Below are 21,734 nucleotides of genomic sequence, written 5' to 3'. Positions count from 1 at the left end.
AACTTGCCCTTAATACCAGTAGTCTTCCAGGTGCAACAGTGTCAAAAGCTTTCCTGAAATCCAAGTATATGATATCAAAATTATTTTTGCATCCAGTTCCTTTGTAACCACATCATAGTATCTAATCAAATTTGTCAGACAAGACTTTCCCTTAACAAATCCAAGCTGTGTCTAGATGATCCTGCAATGCATCTTTAACCAGTGACTCCATTATTTTTCCCGGAACAAGTTAAACTAACTGGAGTGTCTATACAATTTGTACCATACTCTTCCCGCTGCTGGAAGGTACTGATCCAGTTGTCACAAAAACCTTGCCAGACTGTCAACCTCAACCACCCAAGAAAGCAGTTTATTCTAGTGGTTAGCAACACTGTGACCAAATGTAAACTTCACAAGAACCAGTCTATTAGTTTTCACCAAGAGTTTATATTTATATCCCCTGGTTATTATATCCCATTACAATATGAAAATTCCACCAGCATTCAATTTTCACCCGAACCATCAATGCCTTATAACATCTCAGACTCTCTATGAGATACTTTGTTTCCATGCACTGTAACCCACACCTTTATAATCTCTCCTCACACAGACACTTCACTGTTCAGACTAGACAAGTCACCCAATCTCAGAACCCTTCCAAGGAGCTCAATATATTGTTTTAAATGTGGCCTCAAAACTTAAAAACAATATTCCGAATGCAGCCCATTACTAACTTGCATAACAAAACTATAACCTCCTCCCCCAATACTAAAGGTAAAGTGAATCATTAATAAGACAGTATGACACCACATACTCCTATAATATCTATAATGACATGTACAGCTGCATGATACCATGAATTCCTTTCCCAGTCTTATTCCGAACCTTCAGGCTAATGACTGCTTATAATGGTTTTCCATTCAGGATGAAGAACCACATATTACTCGTCCAGTGACACAGCTACTTTCTGGCACATTTCCCAATGGCAACACAATTTTATATCTGTTCCCAACCTCAATTCATGCAAGTTCTAGTTGTGGGATTATAGAAAGGCAGTACTGAAATCCTGGAAAACATAAAAGAAAGCATTAACAGAGCATGTTGGAAAACATTGTTGTTCTATATCATTTATTTCTGCACTATGTGATTATTATACAATTTAAATTTCTGCACTATGTGATTATTATACAATTTAAATTTCTGCACTATGTGATTATTATACAATTTAAATTTCTGCACTATGTGATTATTATATAATTTAAATTTCTGCCCTAAGCAATTAGCCATTTTCTGTCAATTGGCCTTCAAACTGATACAATTTAATTGTACCTACCTATCTGCATACATATGATTTTAAGCCTGTGTCAATGTATAATCACAAAACAATACATCTAAATTTGTTTTTATCAGAACAAATTATTGCATATACAGTCCAATTAGCTATGTTACACATTTCCTGGTTCAATTTAAACTTTAAACACCTATTCCCTGCATACACTTTATTAATCATCTTACAGAAATATGTATATTGATCTTTCAAATTAATAATGATGATAAACCATTAGTTTAGCAAATTAATATTAAGTAAAAGGAACTACTGTACATTTGCTACAGTTATGAAGCAATTTCCATTCAGGGCTTGATTTACTTAGCATTAGTAGAGGCATATGATGCAAGAAAGCAAGCAGATGCAGCATCAGCCAAAAAAAAAAAAAAAAAAAAACACTTCCACTTCACCCCTCCGTTCGTTCGAAATACCTGTCCAGCTGAGCCTTAAATTTATTTAGGCTATCAACTTCCACAACAAGGGATGGAAGTCTGTTCCATCAACCAATTACCCGCTGGCTAAAGGCAAATTTCCGCACATCTATCCTACATCTGTCTTTCCTCAATTTCAATTTATGCCCTCTCAGGTGATTATTCTGAGCAAGAGGAAGAATCCCATCAGCATTGAGCATGCTCAAACCATTCAAGGCTTTATACATCTCTATCAGATCACCTCACTGGTGCCTAGTCTCCAGACACTGTAATTTGCGAAACTTAAGCCTTTCTTCGTAAAAGCAGCCCTTTGTTCCATTCACTAACCTTGTTGCCCTTCTCTGTACTCATTCCAGCAGCTCTACATCCTTCTTGAAATGAGGCCTCCACACCTGTATACAGTACTCAAGGTGCGACCTGACCATTGCCTTATACAAGGGAATAATCACCTCCTTATCCCTGCTAGAAAAATTCCTGTATATCATTGACAAGACACCATGAGCTACTCTTGAAGCCCGTCTGCACTGCTCAGAGAACTTCATATCTGCCTGCACAATTACCCCCAGGTCCTTTTCATTCTCTACCACTGTCAGTGTAGTACCACAGAGTTGATATGTTGCTCTGGGGTTGCTGTTTTCCCCATACGTAGTACTTTACATCTGTCAATGTGAAACTTCATTTGCCACCTCTCAGCCCATCTGCTCAACCTTTCCAGATCCTGTTCCAGCAGCATAGCGTCAGTAGTGTCCTTAACAACCCTGCCAACCTTTGTATCGTCTGCAAACTTGAACATTAAGCTTAATATACCATCATCAATATTATTCATGAATACAGAAAACAATAATGGACCCAACACTGAATGCTGAGGGACTCCATTAATAATATTAGTCCACGATGAGCAGTGTCCACTGATTACCACTCTCTGTCTTCTCCCCCTCAACCACCCCTTTATCCATAGCAGCAATTTTTTTTTTTTTTATGTGAACCCCAAACACGAGAGGTATTAGAACCTATAGTACTTAGTACCGTGCTTGGGTTGGAGGTTGAGAAGACGAAAGAAGATATTTGTTGACATTGGACTTGAACTTCTGTAGATTGTAGGAAATACGTATGAAGGAAGGTTGTTCCAGAAAACGGTAGTTGAATGAATAAATGAGGAAGATGAAAAGTTGGTTCTGTGGGTTTGAAGTTGGACAGTAAATGGATGTTGGCTGGTGGCGGCACGTGTTTGGACTGTTTTGAAAGAGAGAGCGGGAATTATAGAAGCCAATTCAGAAGAACAGTGCCCATGGAAGTATCTGTAGAAGAGGCATGCAGCAGAAACAGTATGTCTATGAGAAAGCGAGTGGAGAGACTCTGTTAGAGATGAATCATTAATTAACCTAACTGCCCTCTTCTGAATGGAATCAAGGAGCCTGAGAGAGGTTTTGGGGGCACCACCCCAGATGTGGGAACAATATTCCATGGCAGGGCAGATTTGCAATTTATACAGCGTGAGCAGCTGTTTGGAAGAAAAGTAACGCCGAGAGCGAAAGAGAAAACCAAGTTTTTTAGATGCAGAGGAAGCAATATTTGTAATGTGCTTGTGCCAAGAGAGATTAGAAGTCAGGGTAATCCCCAAAAGAGATATATCATTTTGCCTAGAAATCTGAGTGTCACTAAAGATAAGCATAGGAGCAGAAGAATCCATTTTGCGAGATATAAGACAAGCCTGAGTTTTGGAAGGGTTGAAATCAACTAAGTTGTCTTTGCCCCACTGGAGAATTACCTGAAGATCAGCATTTAAGGAATTGGTAGCAGATTTTCGAGAAGTTGAAGCTGATTGAGCAGGACAAGGTTTCTCAAAATGGAAAGTTGAATGCAATGTGCTATCATCGGCAAAACTATGGATAGGATTTCCAGTCAATGGAAGACGGTCATTAATATACAAGAGGAAAAGAATGGGGGAAAGAACTGAACCTTGGGGTACACCGGCATTAGTGGAGAAGTTAGAAGACAGAGAGCCATCTACCATCACCCTCAGTGAGCGATCAGAGAGAAAACTGGATAACCAATTACTAAAAACAGTTGGCAAACCATAAGATGGAAGCTTGTTTAGAAGACCTTTATGCCAAACACAATCAAAAGCCTTTGAGATGTCAAGAGCAACTACTTGTGTTTCACTTAACCTTTCCACTGAATTAGTCCATAAATGGGTAATATAAGCCAGAACATCACCAGCGGATTGACACTGACGAAATCCATACTGGCAATCGTTGATCAGACAGAAAGGTTTCTACGTAGTTTAAAAGTTGGCGGTTAATTGATTTCTCCATTACTTTAGAAAGAGTAGAAGTAATTGCAATGGGACGATAATTGGATGGGAGGGATTTGTCACCCTTTTTAGGAACTGGCTGGATATGGGCAAATTTCCAAGCAGAAGGAAAAACACCTTTGGAATAAGAAAGTAAAAAAAGGCGGCAAAGAATAGGAGTAAGTTCAGGAGCACAGGTTTTGAGAACAAGTGGAGAAATACCATCGGGACCTGGAGCTTTCTTAGCATCAAGATTCGTCAAAATCCTTCTGACGGAAGACCACAGGAAGCATTGAATGGAGCATGTTGGGAATAGTGGGAGGTGTTTTACCAAGATCATTAATATATGAGTTGGCAGAAAAATGGGATGCTAGCAGGTCAGCTTTATCCTTGGCTGAAGTGACAACAGAACCATCTGGTTTGGACAGAGGTGGGAGCAGAGATAGGCAAAAGTTGCGGCCAATAGCTTTGGCAACGGACCAGAATGCTCGGCAGGCTAAGAGTAGAAAACTTGCTTCTTGCTCTAATGGTAAAGATCAATAACCTATATACCTGCCAAGCGGTGGGTTTTTGAAACCTCTTTATAGATGACATTTTCATGTAGTCTTTCCTAGTAGGAGGTCTGAGTCTACCTTGTCTGTGATATTTGTGATCCAAGTGGATTGCAAAATGCCATGGAGGTTGATTATAAAGGTCAAAAATAAGGCTCCAGTTTAATGTTCTGTGGCTAGTTTACTTAATCAGTGAATTCCCTTCCCAATGACATGCTTTTCTACTTATATCTCTCTCACGTATGTCACTTTGTTCAATTTTTCTGTCAAAAGAATCAAGGGAAGCTTAGGGGGAGAAAAATGTCTGGATTTGATGACATACACCTGAAATAATAAAAACACACATGAAATTCTTTTATTAGGACTGATTAATAACTGCTTTACAATCAGTCCTAATCAGTCCTAACTTAACAGTTAGGACTGATTAATAACTGCTTTACAATTGTTGCGAGTTTTGTTGTAGGCAGAAAATGAAACTGAAGAATTAGAAACAAGCCAATTACGATATGCAACATTCTTCTCTTGAACAGCCTTAGCACATTTATTGGAAAACCAAGGTTTAGATAAAGGACGAGATTTTAAAGTGGAGTGTGGGATAGAGGATTCCATTCCTGCAAGAATAATTTCACCGAGACGATCTGAGCAAACGTTGACATCAGAAGTTTTGAAACAGTAATCCGACCAAGGTAAAGAAGAAAAGAAATCTCGCAGGTCATCCCATTTTGCATTCTTGTAATGCCAAACAACACGAGGTTGGGAACAGCCACGAGATAAAGGCTCCATTGGAGATGAGACAATCACCAAGTTGTGATCTGAAGTGCCTAAAGGACCTTTCACTTCGACCGTGTATTTAGAAGGATTGTTTGTGAGAGAAAGATCAAGCGTGTTGGCTGAATGATTAGGATTGTCCGGTATTCTTGTAGGTAAATGAACAAATCTGTGCAAGGTCATTAGTAATTGCAAAAGCCTCAGCATCTCAACCAGATGGGTCGGTGTGACTAGAAAACGATAGCCAGCTGGAATTGTGAACATTAAAATCACCAAGGAAAATTACCTCACTGTTAGGAAAGTTGGACTAGAGAAAGTCAAGTTGAAAAGAGAGGAAGTCAAAGAGCTCCAAGTGATTAGTGGAGTTGGGAAAACGGTAGAGACAACAGATGAATTTTTCACAATGTGGTAGAGAGATTTTAAGCCACAGAAGATCAAAGAGAGTAGATTCCAAATTGCCAAGTCTCTGACAGGAAATATCAGAACGGACATATGCACAAGTACCAAATTTGAGGCGAAAGGAATCAAGCAGTGAATAATTTGGACATCTGAGATGAGCAGTAGTTGAATCAACCGATAACTGAGATTCTGTCAGAAAAAGTACATGGGGGTTTGGCAGACTGCAAGTGGAAATGGACATCGTTAAGATTAGAATTGAGACCACGTATATTTGTGAAATGAATTAGGAAGTGCTTGGGAGGTTTAGATATTTTCACAGATAAGCTTGCTCTATCAGTTTGACTATTCATGGTGTATTCAATAGTAAGAAAAAGTGGGACATGCTGAAGTAATGAAATTTTTGGATATGGCGTACAGATGGTAATAATATACCCAGATCCTTGACATTTTTTTTTTTTTTTTTTTTTTATGAAAACCCCAAACACAAAAGGTATCAAAACCTATAGTACTTAGTACCATGCATGGGTTGAAGGAGAAGTATGGGGGGAAGGGGATGCCGGAAATAACGTAGCCTCGAGAATGCTCCCCGCATACACACTACTCGGACTCCCTCCAGTCACTATCTGGCAGAGTAGAGGTAGCAAGAATATACACTAGCTGATGCGGAAGTCTCTTAGAGAGTTACCAATAGGTTCAGTCTGGTTTTAGAGCGGTACCCTCGAAATGTAAGGAATATTGGATCTCGCCACGATGTTCATCATAACCTCAAAAGTCATCAATCATACTGCATGATGGAAGACAAAGGGAAGGGTTGACCGGAACTAAGCTCTAGAGACTAAACATTGGTTCCACCACTTCAAGCCTCCAATAAGCAAAGTCGTGGTATTGCACCGGTTGATGAGAGTCATCTACTACCTAGTACTGCCTGGTAACATAGAGGGGCGTCATTCCTCCATGTAGTGTGGGCGCCAAACCTCGACCCCTGCATACGTTGGTTCACACCTGGGTGGTGACCCACCATGTACTTGTGCATGGAGGGTATACCCAGGATTACTAACAGTCCCACCATTGTGAAGGTGCAAGCAGAGGATTTGGCTTTCACAGACTCTCTGGACTTCGCCGAAATTGGGTCCACTTGACTTGAGTGTCACCCGAATATCAGTTCCAGGTAGCAAGTGCAGCTTGTTTGGCATATCTGAGAGAATGTCTGTGACAACCTTAAGGACCATTTCTGTACCACCTCTGCGATAGAGTGACCTATGCATCAGGCATCCACTATCATCCCTCTTCCAAAGTCGGTTATCTCACTACGTTTACCCATACTGACATGAAATTACCATCTACGTGAATGCAGTGTACCTATATACCTGCCAAGCGGTGGGTTTTTGAAACCTCTTTATAGATGACATTTTCATGTAGTCTTTCCTAGTAGGAGGTCTGAGTCTACCTTGTCTGTGATATTTGTGATCCAAGTGGATTGCAAAATGCCATGGAGGTTGATTATAAAGGTCAAAAATAAGGCTCCAGTTTAATGTTCTGTGGCTAGTTTACTTAATCAGTGAATTCCCTTCCCAATGACATGCTTTTCTACTTATATCTCTCTCACGTATGTCACTTTGTTCAATTTTTCTGTCAAAAGAATCAAGGGAAGCTTAGGGGGAGAAAAATGTCTGGATTTGATGACATACACCTGAAATAATAAAAACACACATGAAATTCTTTTATCCATTACACTACTGGCTCAACTCTTATTGTTGTGCGTATAATATCCTGATTAATATAATGTCAGTTAGTCATTTGTGCAAATACATGAATTACTTAAATTTCTTATTAAAAAAATTAACTCATTAAATCCTTGTTAGTATCATAAACTCAATTCCTGGTTGAGACTTCTCGAATGATATGCTTTATCTTTGTAGGTACAAAATCAGAGGCCAATATCCTGAACAGACATAACATTCAAGAAAAATAGATAATTGCTGTGATAAAACAAAAAAAAAAAAATTAATTCAGTGAGCTTAGAGATGTATGTGAAAGGGTGATGGCTAGCTGATGTATAAATTCAATTGGCACCTGTAAGAAAGAGATGAAATTACAGATGCTAATTCACAGAACAATGACTACAGTGCTCCCCCAATGTGAGAAGTATAATATTTCCTGGCTGGGCTGATTTGATTTGAGTTAACAGTAGTTAATTACAAAATAATGATGATAACACTAGTCAACGCAATTTTTACCTCCAAGAACTTAAATGCTGTTTTTAATCAATTTTTATGAATAGATTTCGAAAATCACCATGATAGTTTCACATCACTTCACAGTTATTAAATATAGAGGGAGTTACATTTTACCAAAATATGCCAATTACGCATAATCTAGCCAGTAAAGTATGACATACTGATTTATTTTAATGGATATAAGCTAATTTTCTTAATTTTAGCAATCTATTCTGGCCTCTGTTTTCTTGTGATAAACATAATCAGACCCATGGTTCTTAGGTTCAAATTCCGATGCAACAATTTACAATTTGAAGAGAGCACACTTAGTGTTTTTTGTGAGGATTTTTGTAGGCTGTGCCAAGATTTTCCCAAGTATTAACTGATTGGGACCTGTTCTCGGGGTTGTAAATATATCCTCCGAACATAAACAGCTCCTCGAGAGTAGGAGGGTGCAGCTTGCAATGCTTGAGGTAGCAAGAAAATAATTTCTGACTCTACCTGCCGATTTGCAAATATTTTTCCTTTCGGTGTTTTCACAAGGGTAGAACTAGTAAGTTGCCAGGTCTGTGTACTGTGTAGTGATAAGAATTGAATTTGTGTTGTTTTTATATTGTAGTGTTCCAAACTAAATTTATGTTTTCAGAAATTCAGTTAGTGCTACAACAAATAAGCAGCCACACAGGAAGTGTATTAATCATCCAGACAATTTTTGTTATGTTTGTGGACAGTTTACCTCAAAGACTCAACAAACCTTGGGTGCCTCACAAGTGTTGTATTACCTGTATGACAAACCTTAGGAAGTGGTTACATGGCAAACTCAAAGTGTTACCTTTTGCAGTCCCTAAGGTTTGGTGAGAACCATCTAACCACATTAATGATTGTTACTTCTGTATGACAAATATATCTGGTTCGTCTAAAAAATGCAAACGCGCTATAATATACCCAAATATACCTTCTACAATTCGGCCCATTCCACACAGTGATGATGTGCCAGTACCGGTGCCCCCCCAAAACTTGGGATAATAGTGGGGAAGATAATAGCAATAAAGTTCAAGTTGAGGATTTCCCCAGAAGCCTCCACTTCACGAGATGTCAACTATCAGCCAGTAAGCTCAGGCAGTGAGGTACATTTAATCAAATAAGATGAGTTGAATGATTTGGTTCAAGACTTAAATTTGCTGAACGAACAAGCTGAACTGTTAGGCTCCAGGTTACAGCAGTGGAATATACTCGCAGCAGGAACAAAGATTTCAGTGTTTCGAAAAAGACATGAAAAGTTTTTGTTCTGAAATATTTTGCTACGGAGGACAGTATGTGTTTCTGCAAATACATTATTAGACTTCTGAAAGAACTAGGTGTTGCGCATAAGTCAAATAAATGCCATTTATTCATAGATGCCTCAAAATAAGTTTAAAAGCAGTTTTGCTTCATAATGGCAACAAATTTCCATTAGTTCACAAGAAAGTCATGAAAGCATGTCTAAGGTTCTACATGCTATAAAATACCAGGATTATGGTTAGAACATATGCAGTGATCTTATGGTTATTGGTTTGCAAGGAGTTTCACAAAATATTGTTGTGTTTTGTGTTTGTGGGACAGCTGTGTGACAGAAGAACATATGTTGTGCAACGTTGGGACAAACGGGACGAGTTCATACAGGGGCTTACATCTGGTGAGTATGGGCTTGGCACACCCAGGATCGTGAGCTGGATATCATCATTCTTCTCTTTCTTGGTGATTCCCTTCTACTTCTGACTGTTACTTACTTACTTACTCTCTCTCTCACAGGGTAACTCAGAATTTTTTTTTTTTGGCTGGTGCAGCAAAAGCCTCAGGCTTCCTTGCACCATATGGCTAATAATGATAATGATAAAAATACCAGGTCAATGTAATGTAAAATATATTCCTTTGGTGCAATCAAACAAGGTTCTTCTTCCACCACTGCACATCAAACGTGGATTGATAAAAAATTTTGTGAAGGGACTAGATAAAGAAAGTAATAGATTTGCATACTTGAAAAGTGTTTCTCAAGGTGCTAATGCATTACATCGAGTAATGGTAATCCCATCTAGAAGCAAAACCATCCAACAAAACTGGTAGTCTACTTTTTTTTTTTAATCACAAAAAACAATGGGAAAGCTCAATGACTTATATGCATGAAGGTAACATACACAAAGTGCTACCCAAAAGTTATAGTGATCATATATCAATACTACCAATAATAGTATAAATTTTTTCCAGCTAGGCAGTGACAGAGCATACTTTTCAATAGTTTGCTTCATTTTACACTATCCTATTTTGGATTAATGAACGTTTTAGTAAAGACATACGGAAATGCTTTATGATTTTTTGAAATTGGCAATTCAAAAGAATGAAGTGTTCATATCAAGTTTTGTTTAACTCATGCTGATTTTGGCTAAATGAAAATGTGCAATTTTTTTTTTTTTTTTAATGCAAGATCAATAACATGCAATCTAATGATAAAACAGCTTTAGAAACACGTGTCATAAACAATGGGAAAGCCTTTTGGGCTTTCCCATTTTTGTACTTTTGATAAAGCATCTTTTCCAAAAGAAGTTTAGTTTAATTTTTTTTTATGGCACATTAGCAGCTTAGCCTTCCAAAAAGAAGATGCTTTATCAAAAGCACATAACAAAAAAAAAAAATCAAAATTCAAAGGCAGACAAACTTCCTATCTGTCCAACTGTTTATATATATAAAAAAAAAAAAAAAAAAAAGAGTTAAATGCTTTTGGTACCCCACGACCACTGGGACCTTGCTCCCTATAACTTTTAATTCCAAAGATGGAAGTGAAGCTCAAGTGAAAGGCATTTAAAAAATAACACTCAATGATAAAACTAAGGAATTGAGCAAAAATTAAGTGATATCACATTCCAAACTACTTTGGAAAAGTTTGGAGTGAAGAATTATGTCATCACCTACCAACTACTTTATGCTCCTTAGCTCAAGTCATGCAATGATGCCTCTGTTTTTCATTAAGAAAATCTAACTTTACTTTCCTGTAAACCATTTTGCATTTTGTTTTAATTGTTGTGTCAGTAACTTTCACTCCAGGTATTTCTGAAAGTTCTTATGTATTTAGAAGTTCTGCAATCTTGCAGACTCAGTCATTATTTTTTTTTTCATACATTATTTTAGGTTTTCAACCTTTTCTTGGAACAGTTTTAGTAATGTTAGTAATTTTGTAGTATTTGCACACTTTCCTAACACAAGATTTGGTAGCTCCACCTCCTATTTTTTTGCTATTTCTTCATATACAGGGTCTCTCTCAAAAATTGCAACTGATTTGCTACACTTTAGATAGCAATCAATCAATTCTTTTGATGTCTTCAAGTATTATTTTATAAACTTAACAAATGAAATTATTTTAATATTTTAAAAATAACTTCATACACCAGATTCGCTGAAGTATTTTGTACAACTAATCATAAAATAATGCACCATTAATGTAAATACAATGCCTGATTGAACAATGTGGCAATGAGCAAATGGCCATGAATATTACTTAATGACAAATAATTGCCCAAAACCATATACCGGGTGGTTATAAAATAAGTTTCCCTATTCAGGAGACCCTATTGTCAAAATGGTTAGAGATAGCACTGTGAAAATCAGTGGGTATGTCATTTAGGGTACGGGGAAGCGATCTGTAGAAGAAAAAAAAATTAGTTCAAATTTCTGCCACCATGGGGAGAAATTGGCACTGCAAACATGAGATGGAATACTTAACTTAGGATTAGATTTTAATATCAGAACTTAGAAATCTACAGATATTGTTCTCTGTGCTTTTCTTCACTTGAGATGACATTCTGAAAACAGAGGACTGAGCGTGACACAGTTTCGCATAGCATCTCATTGGGGATGTTGGCTTGATGTTCAATGTTTAATGCTTGCTTTCAAATTGATAAGCATCTGTATGCCGCCACGGTAAACTCTGTCTTTCAGGTATCCCCATAGCCAGAAATCACAAGGATTGAGATCTGCTGATTGGGCTGGCCAGAACTGCGGAAAGTCTTTAGAAATGATGCGATCATTTCCAAATGTTGAACAGAGCAGTTCCTTCACTTGTCGACCAATGTGGGGAGAGGCACCATCTTGCATGAACACTATGGTCTCCAAGCATTGCCTTTCGTGCAGAGTGAGAATAATGTGATCTCTTAGAAGAGCACAGTACCACCGTGCACTAGTTACTGTACACCTTACAGGGCCATGAGTTGTAGACTCTTCAAAGAAAAATGGTCCGATTATAAACTCTACCATGAATCCACACCATACTGTAATGTATGGACTTTGTAGTGGTCTTTTGTGCACATCATATGGATGAGAAGTTCCCCATATTTGGCAGTTTTGTGTATTTACAACCCCATGAAGAGTGAAATGTACCTCATCAGACCACAGGATCATTCGAGCCAATGTATCGTCAAGTTCTATATGAGCCAGAAATCATAGAGCAAAGTCTATTCGTTGTTGCTGATCACGAGACTTTAGTTCTTGCACTACATGGATCTTGTATGGGAACCAGCGTAAAATTATTCAAAGCACTTTCCGTACAGTAGACCAAGGAAGGTTCAAGTCTCTTGACACACCTCTGGCACTACTGATTAGTAGTGTTTCACATTCTGACCTGGAGGCCATTGCAACCGCCACTTCATCCACTACCTCCATTCCGATACGTGGTCATCCTCTGCCTGGAATTAGACCTAAGTCCCCAGTCGGTTCAAATTTCTTTATTAGTTTTTGAAGCCCCACTGACGTCAAAGGTCCTTTACACAAGCTTTAAGTTTCCGATATTCGCATAGTGCTGCACTAGTGTCACTATTATTCTGGTAGAACAGTTTTACTAAAAGGGCACGTTCTTTTTTTGTAAGAATCAAATTGGTTATTGACGGCAGCCTTTCTGCTTTTATCTAACAGGATGTCATTTGCGTAAGCAGCATGTCTTAAAGTAAATGACAACTTGTACATATGTGTAGTGCCATTTTTCCCCTGGTAGTGGAAATTTAAACTAATTTTTTTTTCTTCTACAAATCGCTTCCCCATACCCTAAAGGACATACCCACCGATTTTCACAGCACTAACTTTAACCGTTTTAACACTAGGGTCTCCTGAACAGGGAAACTTATTTTATAACCACCTGGCATATATTTCTCAAACAGCAGTTGTTTTGAAATAACAGCTGTAAATATTAACCTTAAATATATTTGGCACTACAAATAATATCTGTTGAATATTATTTGTAGTGCCAAAAAACAGCTAAAAAGGAACACTGTAGTGATAAAAAAAAACCAACTAAAAAGGAACGTTTAAATTTAGAATAAAAGCGGAAAGTGTCCTGAATTAAGTCTGTTGTTGTATACAATACAGGCTATTTCTAAAAGATCTTTCATAAACTTCAGGATAGATTTACATTATGTCACAAAATTCGTGGAGCACAGGAAAAATATTTAGTAAGTTAAATTACAGTTTATTCAATAATGAACATCGAATAAACTGTAATTTATTTGCAAACACATTAATTCTTCAATGCTGAACTCTTAAGAAAATGTCACAAGAATGATATTTTCTTAACAGGGGTCTCCTCTGCCTCTCTTTCTTTCCGATTTTTTTTTTTTTTTTTCACAGTAGAAATTTTCAAATATGGCTGAAAAATTAACCCTAGAGTTTTCCCTCTTATTTATGTAGAGTACTATAAATTAAACTATATAACCCTGGTCAGGAACAATTAACAAAACTGTTCACACAGTACTTAGTTGGAAGGTGAAGAAAGAGGATGCAATTGTTTAAGATAAAGACAAGGGGTTTAACTTCGGGGCATATAAACATTAAGAAAATATAGCACAAGGAGGATGCCAAAATGGATGAACACAGAGCTGACTAGTTTAATAGGGTACATAAAGATGGCATGGGAAAGTTACAGGGCAATGAAAAGTACCGAAGCCTATAACAGATTTTTTTTTTTTTTTTTTTTTTTTTTTAAGAAAACTCAAACATGAGAAGGATTAGAATCTACAGTACTTAGCACTGGCTGAAAGTTGAGAAGATGAAAGAAGATACAAGTTGACATTAGACTTCAACTTCTGTAGATTGCAATTTTCAGGAAATACATATAAAGGAAGATTGTTTCAAAAAAACAAAAGTTGAATAAATAAATGAGGAAGAAGAAAAGGTGTGACTTAAGTTGGACAATAAAAGAATGTTTGGCTGGTTATGGCACGTGTTCGGACTGCTTTGGAAAAGAAAGTGGGAAATATAGAAGCCAATTCAGAAGAAGAGTGCCCATGGCACTCTTCTTCTGAATTGGACAGAAGTCCAATTCAGTCGATAAGACAGAGTGGAGAGACTCTGTTAGAGATGAGTCATTAATTAACCTAACTGCCCTCTTCTGAATGGAATCTAGAAGCCTGAGAGGGGTTTTGGTGGCACTGCTCCAGATGTGGGAACAGTATTCCATGCTAGAGTGGATTTGTGATTTGTAAAATGTGAACAGCTGTTGGAAAGAAAAGTAATAATGACAATGAAAGACAAAATGCAGTTATTTAGATGGAGAAGAAGCAAAATTTGTAATGTGCTTATACCGAAAGAGAGCAGAAGTCAGGGTAATCCATAATAAAGATGTGTGATCTTGTTTAAAAACTGAATGTCATCGAAGATAAACACAGGAATAGATAACCCCAGGGACTCACATCTGGTGAGTATGGGCTTGGCACACCCAGGGTCCTGAGCTGGATATCATCATTCTTCTCTTTCTTTGTGATTCCCTTCTACTTCTGACTTTTGTGTTTTCTCTCTCTCACAGGAAATTTTTTTTTGCTGGTGCAGCTTATGAAGCCTTGGGCTTCCTTGCACCATATAATAATAATAATAATAATAATGAATCCTTTTTGCAGGATTTTTTTTTTATGAAACTCCAAACATGAAAGTGTTTGGAGTGTCATAAAAATGGGTTGGAGGTTGAGCAGATGAAAGAAGATATTTGTTTACTTTATATTTGAACTGCTGTTATTGAAATTTTCAGGAAATACACATGAAGGAAGATTGCTCCAGAAAATGCAAGTTGAATGATAAGTGTGGAAGAAGAGTCAGTTCCGTGAGTTTGAAGTTGGGCAGTAAAAGGATATTGACTGGTTGCGGCATGTGTTTGGACTGCTTTGAAAAAGAGAGCAGGCATTATAGAAACCAATTCAGAAGAACAGTGCCCATGGAAGTATCTATAGAAAAGGCATGCAGCAGAAACAGAACATCTATGAGACAGAGAATAGGGAGACTTTGTTAGAGATGAGTCACTAATTAACCTAACTGTCCTCTTTAGAATGGAATCTAGAAGCCTAAGAGAGGTATCGAGGGCATTGCCTACGATGTGGGAACAATATTCCATGGTAGGGCAGATTTGATATTTCTGCAGAGTGAACAGCTGTTTGGAAGAAAAGTAATGCTGACAGCAAAACAGAAAAGCCAGTTTTTTAGATGTAGAGGAAGAAATATTTGCAATGTGCTTATGCCAAAAGAGATTAGAAGTCAGGGTAATCGCCAATAGAGATATATGATCTTGCCTAGAAATCGGAGTGTCATCAAAGATAAGCATAGAAGCAGAAGAATCCTTTTTGAGAGTTATAAGACACGATTGAGTTTCAGAAGGATTGAAATCAACTAAGTTTTCTTTGCCCCACTGGAGAATTACATGGAAATCAGCATTTAAGTAATTAGTGGACATTTGAGAAGGTGACGCTGTTTGAGCAGGGCAAGGTTTCTCAAACTGAAAGGTGGAATGCAATGGTGCTATCATTAGCAAAATATTGGATAGGATTTCAAGTCAATGGAAGAAAGTCATTAATATACAAGAGGGAGAAAGAATTGTGCCTTTGGGAACACCAAGCATCCAGCATTAGCGGAGAAGTTAGAAGACACAGAGCCATCTACCATCACTCACAGTAAGTGGTCAGAGAGAAAACTGGATACCCAATTACAAAAAACAGTTGGCAAACCATAAGATGAAAGCTTATTTTACATTAGAATTAGTTGAGGCATATGATGCAAGAAGGAAAGCTTTTACAGCTGATGCTGTAAAAGCTTTCCTTCAGCACCAAAAAATAAGAACCACCCCTTCCCAATTCACCATCCAGTCACTCCAAATGTTTGTCCAGTAGAGCCTTAAATTTATTTAAGCAATCAACTTCAACAACAACAGATAGAAGTCTGTTCCAGTAATGAACTACCTGCTGGCTAAAGGCAAATTTCCACACTTCTATTCTATAACTGTCTTTCCTCAATTTGAATTTTTGCCCCCTCGGGTTCGTAATCTGAGCAAGCAGAAGAATCCCATCAGCATTGAACTTGCTGAAACCATTCAAAGCCTTATACACCTCAATCAGATCACCTTGCAGGTACCTAGTCTCCAGACGCTGCAACTTGCAGACATAAGCCTTTCTTGCTAAGAGCACCCCCTCTGTTTCTCTCACCAATCTTGTTGCCCTTCTTTGTATTTGTTCTAGAAACTCTACATCCTTTCTAAAATTAGGCCTCCTGACCTGTATTCAGTACTCAATGTGTGGCCTGTTCATTGCCTTATACAAGGGATAATCACCTCGTCTCTGCTAGCAAAATTCCTATATATCATTGACAAGATTCCACAACCTGCTCTGGCAACCTCAGAGAACTTCATATGTGACTGCAAAATTACCCCCCCCTTTTTTTTTTCATTCTCCAATTCCCTGAGTGTAGTACCACACAGCTGGTATGTTTCACTTGGGTTACTGCTACCCATATGCAGTACTTTGCATTTGTCAAAATTCAGTTACCACTTATCAGTCCATCCGCCTAACTTTTCTAGATCCTATTGCAGTAGCATAATGTCTTTACTATGATTAACAACCCTGCCAACCTTTGTATCATCTGCAAACTTCGACATTAAGCCTGATTGTTTGTTTGTTATTTGGTTTTTAGGAGCATTAGCAACTAAGGCCATATTGCTCCGGGTATATACGGTGGTCATTCTCTGACCTTTCCGCATCCTCCATATTTGGTGGTGACGGGCTCAAACCCCGTTCTAATCAAGAAGGGTGTGCTATGCACTGCTGCTCCTTCCCACCTGGTTACGGAGGCACCCATATTAACCTGATATACCTTCATTGATATCACTGATTAATACACAAAACAATGGACCCAGCACCAAACCTTGAAGAACTTCACTAATAACACTAGTCCATGAAGAGCAGTGTCCATTGATTACAACTCTCTGTCATTTCCCACTCAACTATCCCTTTATCCATTGTAGCAACTTGCCCTTAATGCCATACCGTTTCAATTTGTACAGCAGTCTTCCACGTGCAACAGTATCAAAAGCTTTTCTGAAATCCAAGTATACGATATCAAAATTATTTTTTGCATCCAGTTCCTTTGTGACCACATCGTAGTATCCAATCAAACTGGTAAGACAAGACCTCTCATTAATAAACCCATGCTGTGTCTGAACTATTACTGAAGTCTTGCCTAGATACTGTAATGTTTCTTTAACCAGTGACTCCAAAATTTTCTCCAGAACAGAAGTTAAACTAACAGGTCTATAATTATTTGTGTCACCCTTTGAACCCCTTTGTGAATTGGGAATACATTTGCACATCTCCAGTCCATGGGGACCTCTCCTGAATCTAAGGATGCTCTCATAATTATGGCTCAGAGTTTGCTTACTTCCCTCGCTGCCTCCTTCAATATAACTGGATAGATTCCATCCACCCCAGGTGCCTTTTTTATGTTTAACTTCAACAATTTCTCCTCCACTTTGCTCTCAGTTATTATAAAATCATTTAGCTCCCTGTTGATAAGCTTCTGGCCTCCACCTCTCTAGAAAATTCCTCATCTGTGAATGTAGATGCAAAATACTCGTTTGTCAGCAAACTTAACAGATCAACAACAATTGAACCTCTACATTAAGTGGACCAATATGATTCATCCCCTTCCTTCTAGAGTTTACATCAGTAAAGAAGTCTTTGTTGTTTTTCTTTGCACCTTTGCCAAATATTTCTCATAATCAGCCTTTGCTTGCCTAACCTCCTTTGTGGCTTGATTACAGACTAGCTTATATCTAGCATAGGCTTCTGTGTCGCCTGATAATTTATATGCATCCCATACATTTTTCTACTCTGCCATGAGTCTCATTAGTTCATCTGACTTCCATATGTTGAGGTCAGATGAACAGATGTCAGATTAAGAAGACCTTTATGCCAAACATGACAAAAGCTTTTGAAACATCAAGAGTAACTGCTTGAGTTTCACCAAACCTTTACATTCAATTTGTCCACAGAATGGAACATAAGCCAGAATATCACCAGTGGATCGACACTAATGGAGTCCATACTGGCACTCGTTTATCAGATGGAAGGTTTCTAGATAGTTAAAGAGTTGGCAGTTAATTGATTTCTCCATTATTTCAGAAAGAGTAGAAGTAATTGTAATGGGATGATAATTGGGTGGAGGGATTTGCCCCCCTTTTTTAGGAACTGGCTGGATATGAGCAAATTTCCAAGCAGAAAGAAAAAAACACCTTTGGAATAAGAAAGTGAAAAAAGGAAACACAGAACAAGTGGAAAAATACTATCAGGACCATTCTTAGCATCAACAATAGTCAAAATCCCTCTAACATCCTTTTCACAGAAAACCACAGGAGGCACTGAATAGAGCAAGGGGCATTCCTAGGAGTGGTGCCTGGATGCCAACTGAAATCTGGCACCCCCTTTAAAATTTTTTTCATATATGTGTGTAAGTTTCAGATTTTCAGGCACCCCTTGAACATTGGCGTGCAGGTGCACTGCATCCCTTGCACCGTCAGAACAGCCCACCCCTGAATGGAGCATACCGGGAATAGTGGGAGGTTTACAGAGATCATTAATACACAAGTTGGAAGAAAAACAGGATACTAGGAGGTCAGCTTTATCCTTGGCTGAAGTGGCAATAGCACCAGCTGGTGCTGTTGCCACTTCACAGAGGTGAGAACAGAGATGGGCAAAAGTTGCAGCCAATAGCTTTGGCCAGAATTCTTGGCTATCATTTGAACAGCAAGTTTTCTACTCTTAGCCTGTTCAAAATCTAATTTGGACTGATTAATAATTGCTTTGCAATTGCTGTGAGTTTTGCTATAGGCAGAAAGAGAAAATTTGGGAAACAAGCCAATTACGACATACAACATTCTTCTCTTGAGCGGCCTTAGCACATATACTGGAAAACCAATGTTTAGATAAATTATGGGATTTTAAGGTGGAGTGTGATATAAAGGATACCTTCCCTGCAAGAATAATTTCACTGATCCGATCTGAGCAAACATTAACATCAGAAGTTTTGAAACAGTAATCCGACCAAGGAAAATAAATCTCGCAAATCATCCCATTTTGCATTCTTGTAATGCCAAACAACACAAGGATGGGAAAGACCACAAGACACAGGCTCTGGTGTAGAAGAGACCATAACTAAATTGTGATCTGAGTTCCCTAGAAGACACCCATCTCGACCATGTATTTAAACAGGTTGTTTGTGAGAAAAAGATGAAGTGTGTTGGCTATGTGGTTAGGATCACCTGGAATTCTGGTAGATAAATGAATAATCTGAGCAAGGTCATTAGTAATAGCGAAATCCTCAGCATCACAACCAGCTGGGTCCATGTGACTAGAAAACACAAAGGCAGCTGGAGTTGTGAACATTAAAATCATCAAGGAAAATTACCTCCCTGTTAGGAAAGTTGAACTGGAGAAAGTCAAGTTGCGAAGAAAGGAAGTCGAAGAGTTCCAAATGATTAGTGGAGCTGGGAGAACAACAGAGGCAACAGATAAATTTGACAGAACATGGTTGAGATTTTAAGCCAGAGAAGATCGAAAAGAGGAGATTCCAAACTGCTAAGTCCCTGAAGGGAAATATCAGAATGGACCAATGCACCTTTGAAGTGAAAGGAATCATACAATGAATAATTCGGACAACTCAGATGAGCAGTGGTTGACTCAACCGATAACTGAGATTCTGTCAGAAGAAATACATAGGATTTGGCAGACTAAGTGAAAATGGACATCACTAAAATTAGAACTGAGACCCCAGACATTTGTGAAATGAACAAGGAAGTGTTTTGGAGGCTTAGTTCTTTTTACAGATAAGTTTGATCTATTAGTTTGACAATTCATGGTGTATTCAGTAATAAGAAAAAGTGGGGGAGGGGCTGTATGAAGTAATAAAATTTTTGGATATGGCATACATAAGGTAAGAATATTCCCAGCTCCTTGACATAATGTTAATAGATAAAATTAACAGAACACATAGAAAAAAATAATGGTGCTGTAAGACTTTTTTCCAGTATCACGTCCTTCCTTCAAGGTAGCATCCCCATCCAAAAGTCACCTTGCATAAGCAACAGCCTACTGGACAAGAACAGAAGTGAACAGGGATACCAAATCAAAGGAAACCATGACCTCGCCCTCAAAAATGATAAAATCCTTAATAATAAGTAAAAAATAAGGAGCCTTTTTCTTGCGATCATATAAGACATGCCTACTTTAATTTTGGTTTGAGAACTTTAGGAATTTGGATGGGCAGTGTGCATCAAATATTAAAGAGAGTTAGCATTAATAAAGCCAGGCTCACGCAGGATCGTTTCTCCCTCCACGTGAGACAGATGTTTACTGTTCACTCCAACAAAATAAATTTAATGCTTTACAGCATGAATCATATGCTATTAGGAACATTCACAGATTGCACATGAGGGATAATTCACAATTTATTTGAATTTAAGCAATAAGCAGAAGAGAGTGAGCTCCTAGCTTATGGCATGAAATTTGCTGTCCTTCCTCAGAAACCTCCTATTACTCAACTGGCTATGGGAGCAGAAGCTTCACTTCACTTCACTTAACCGATTACCTGAAGAGACTGCAAATGAAATTCTTTTTAGAACTGCTTCTATCTAACAAGATGTTCGACCTGCTGTTACCAATCTCAGACGCTATCAACAGGAAGCCCTTACTTCCTTATGCAAAGAAGATACCATTGTAATCTTATCTGCCGATAAGGGCCAAGCACAGTTGCTCCGGACAAATCTGATTACATAGAGGTACAAGGCTCTCTCTCTCTTTGCAAGAACGTGAAGTCTACGAACTCATACAGTATTCTCCCATCAAGGTATTGGAGAAGTTGGAATCCAAAGTCAATAAGCTTGTACATGCCCGGTTTCTTTCTAACAAGATTTCAAAACACGTTTGTCGGAAACTCCATGCAACAGGTTGCCAGCTCCCGCATTTTATGGACTCCCAAAGATCCATAAACCTGGTATTCCCTTACGGTCTATTGTTTCCTGTTGTAATACGTCTATGTATGAACTTTCCATATACAGCGCCAGGTTTTAGCACCCCTTGTTGGGAGAACTAACCATACTGTATCTAGCAGTGCACATTTTTAAATATTATAAAGGATTTTATCATTTCTGAGGGTGAGGTCATGGTTTTATTTGATCTGGTGTACCTGTTCACTTCTGGTATGTACTTTCAGCATGATGGAGCTCCTGCACATTATACCTGTCTGGTAATACAATATCTAAATCGAACTTTCACTGAATGATGGATCGGCTGCAGTGCTCTCACTCATTGGCCACCAAGGTCTCCAAACCTCACTCCGTTAGATTTTTGTTTGTGGGTATAGATGAAATGCGCAGTATACAAAGAAAAGGTGAATACAAGAGATGAATTGCTCGCTCACATTTTGGATACTGCTGTCCTCATAAAG

The 21,734-nt window shown here is 38.2% G+C and overlaps 1 protein-coding gene across 2 annotated transcripts in view; it reads right to left on the bottom strand.

The window, feature by feature from the left end:
- LOC150079095 (translocon-associated protein subunit alpha-like) overlaps window positions 1–21,734 on the bottom strand; it is a 175,846-nt gene that overhangs the window by 130,928 nt on the left and 23,184 nt on the right. Inside the window, exon 1 of one of the 2 annotated variants that reach the window (XM_090382768.1) lies at window positions 794–851. The exons of the other annotated variant lie outside the window; for it this stretch is intronic. Coding sequence (XP_090238894.1) covers window positions 794–836 — 43 coding nt within the window. The 5' untranslated portion in view covers window positions 837–851. Of the gene's footprint in view, window positions 1–793; window positions 852–21,734 lie in introns of those variants that run through there. 2 annotated transcript variants of the gene reach the window in all.

This window comes from Mastigoproctus giganteus, chromosome 10, assembly GCF_048544385.1.
Source record: "Mastigoproctus giganteus isolate SK-2022 chromosome 10, ASM4854438v1, whole genome shotgun sequence".
Classification (NCBI taxonomy): domain Eukaryota; kingdom Metazoa; phylum Arthropoda; class Arachnida; order Uropygi; family Thelyphonidae; genus Mastigoproctus; species Mastigoproctus giganteus.
The sequence above is the reverse complement of the archived record's forward strand: the minus strand, read 5'-3'. Positions and strand labels throughout refer to the sequence as shown.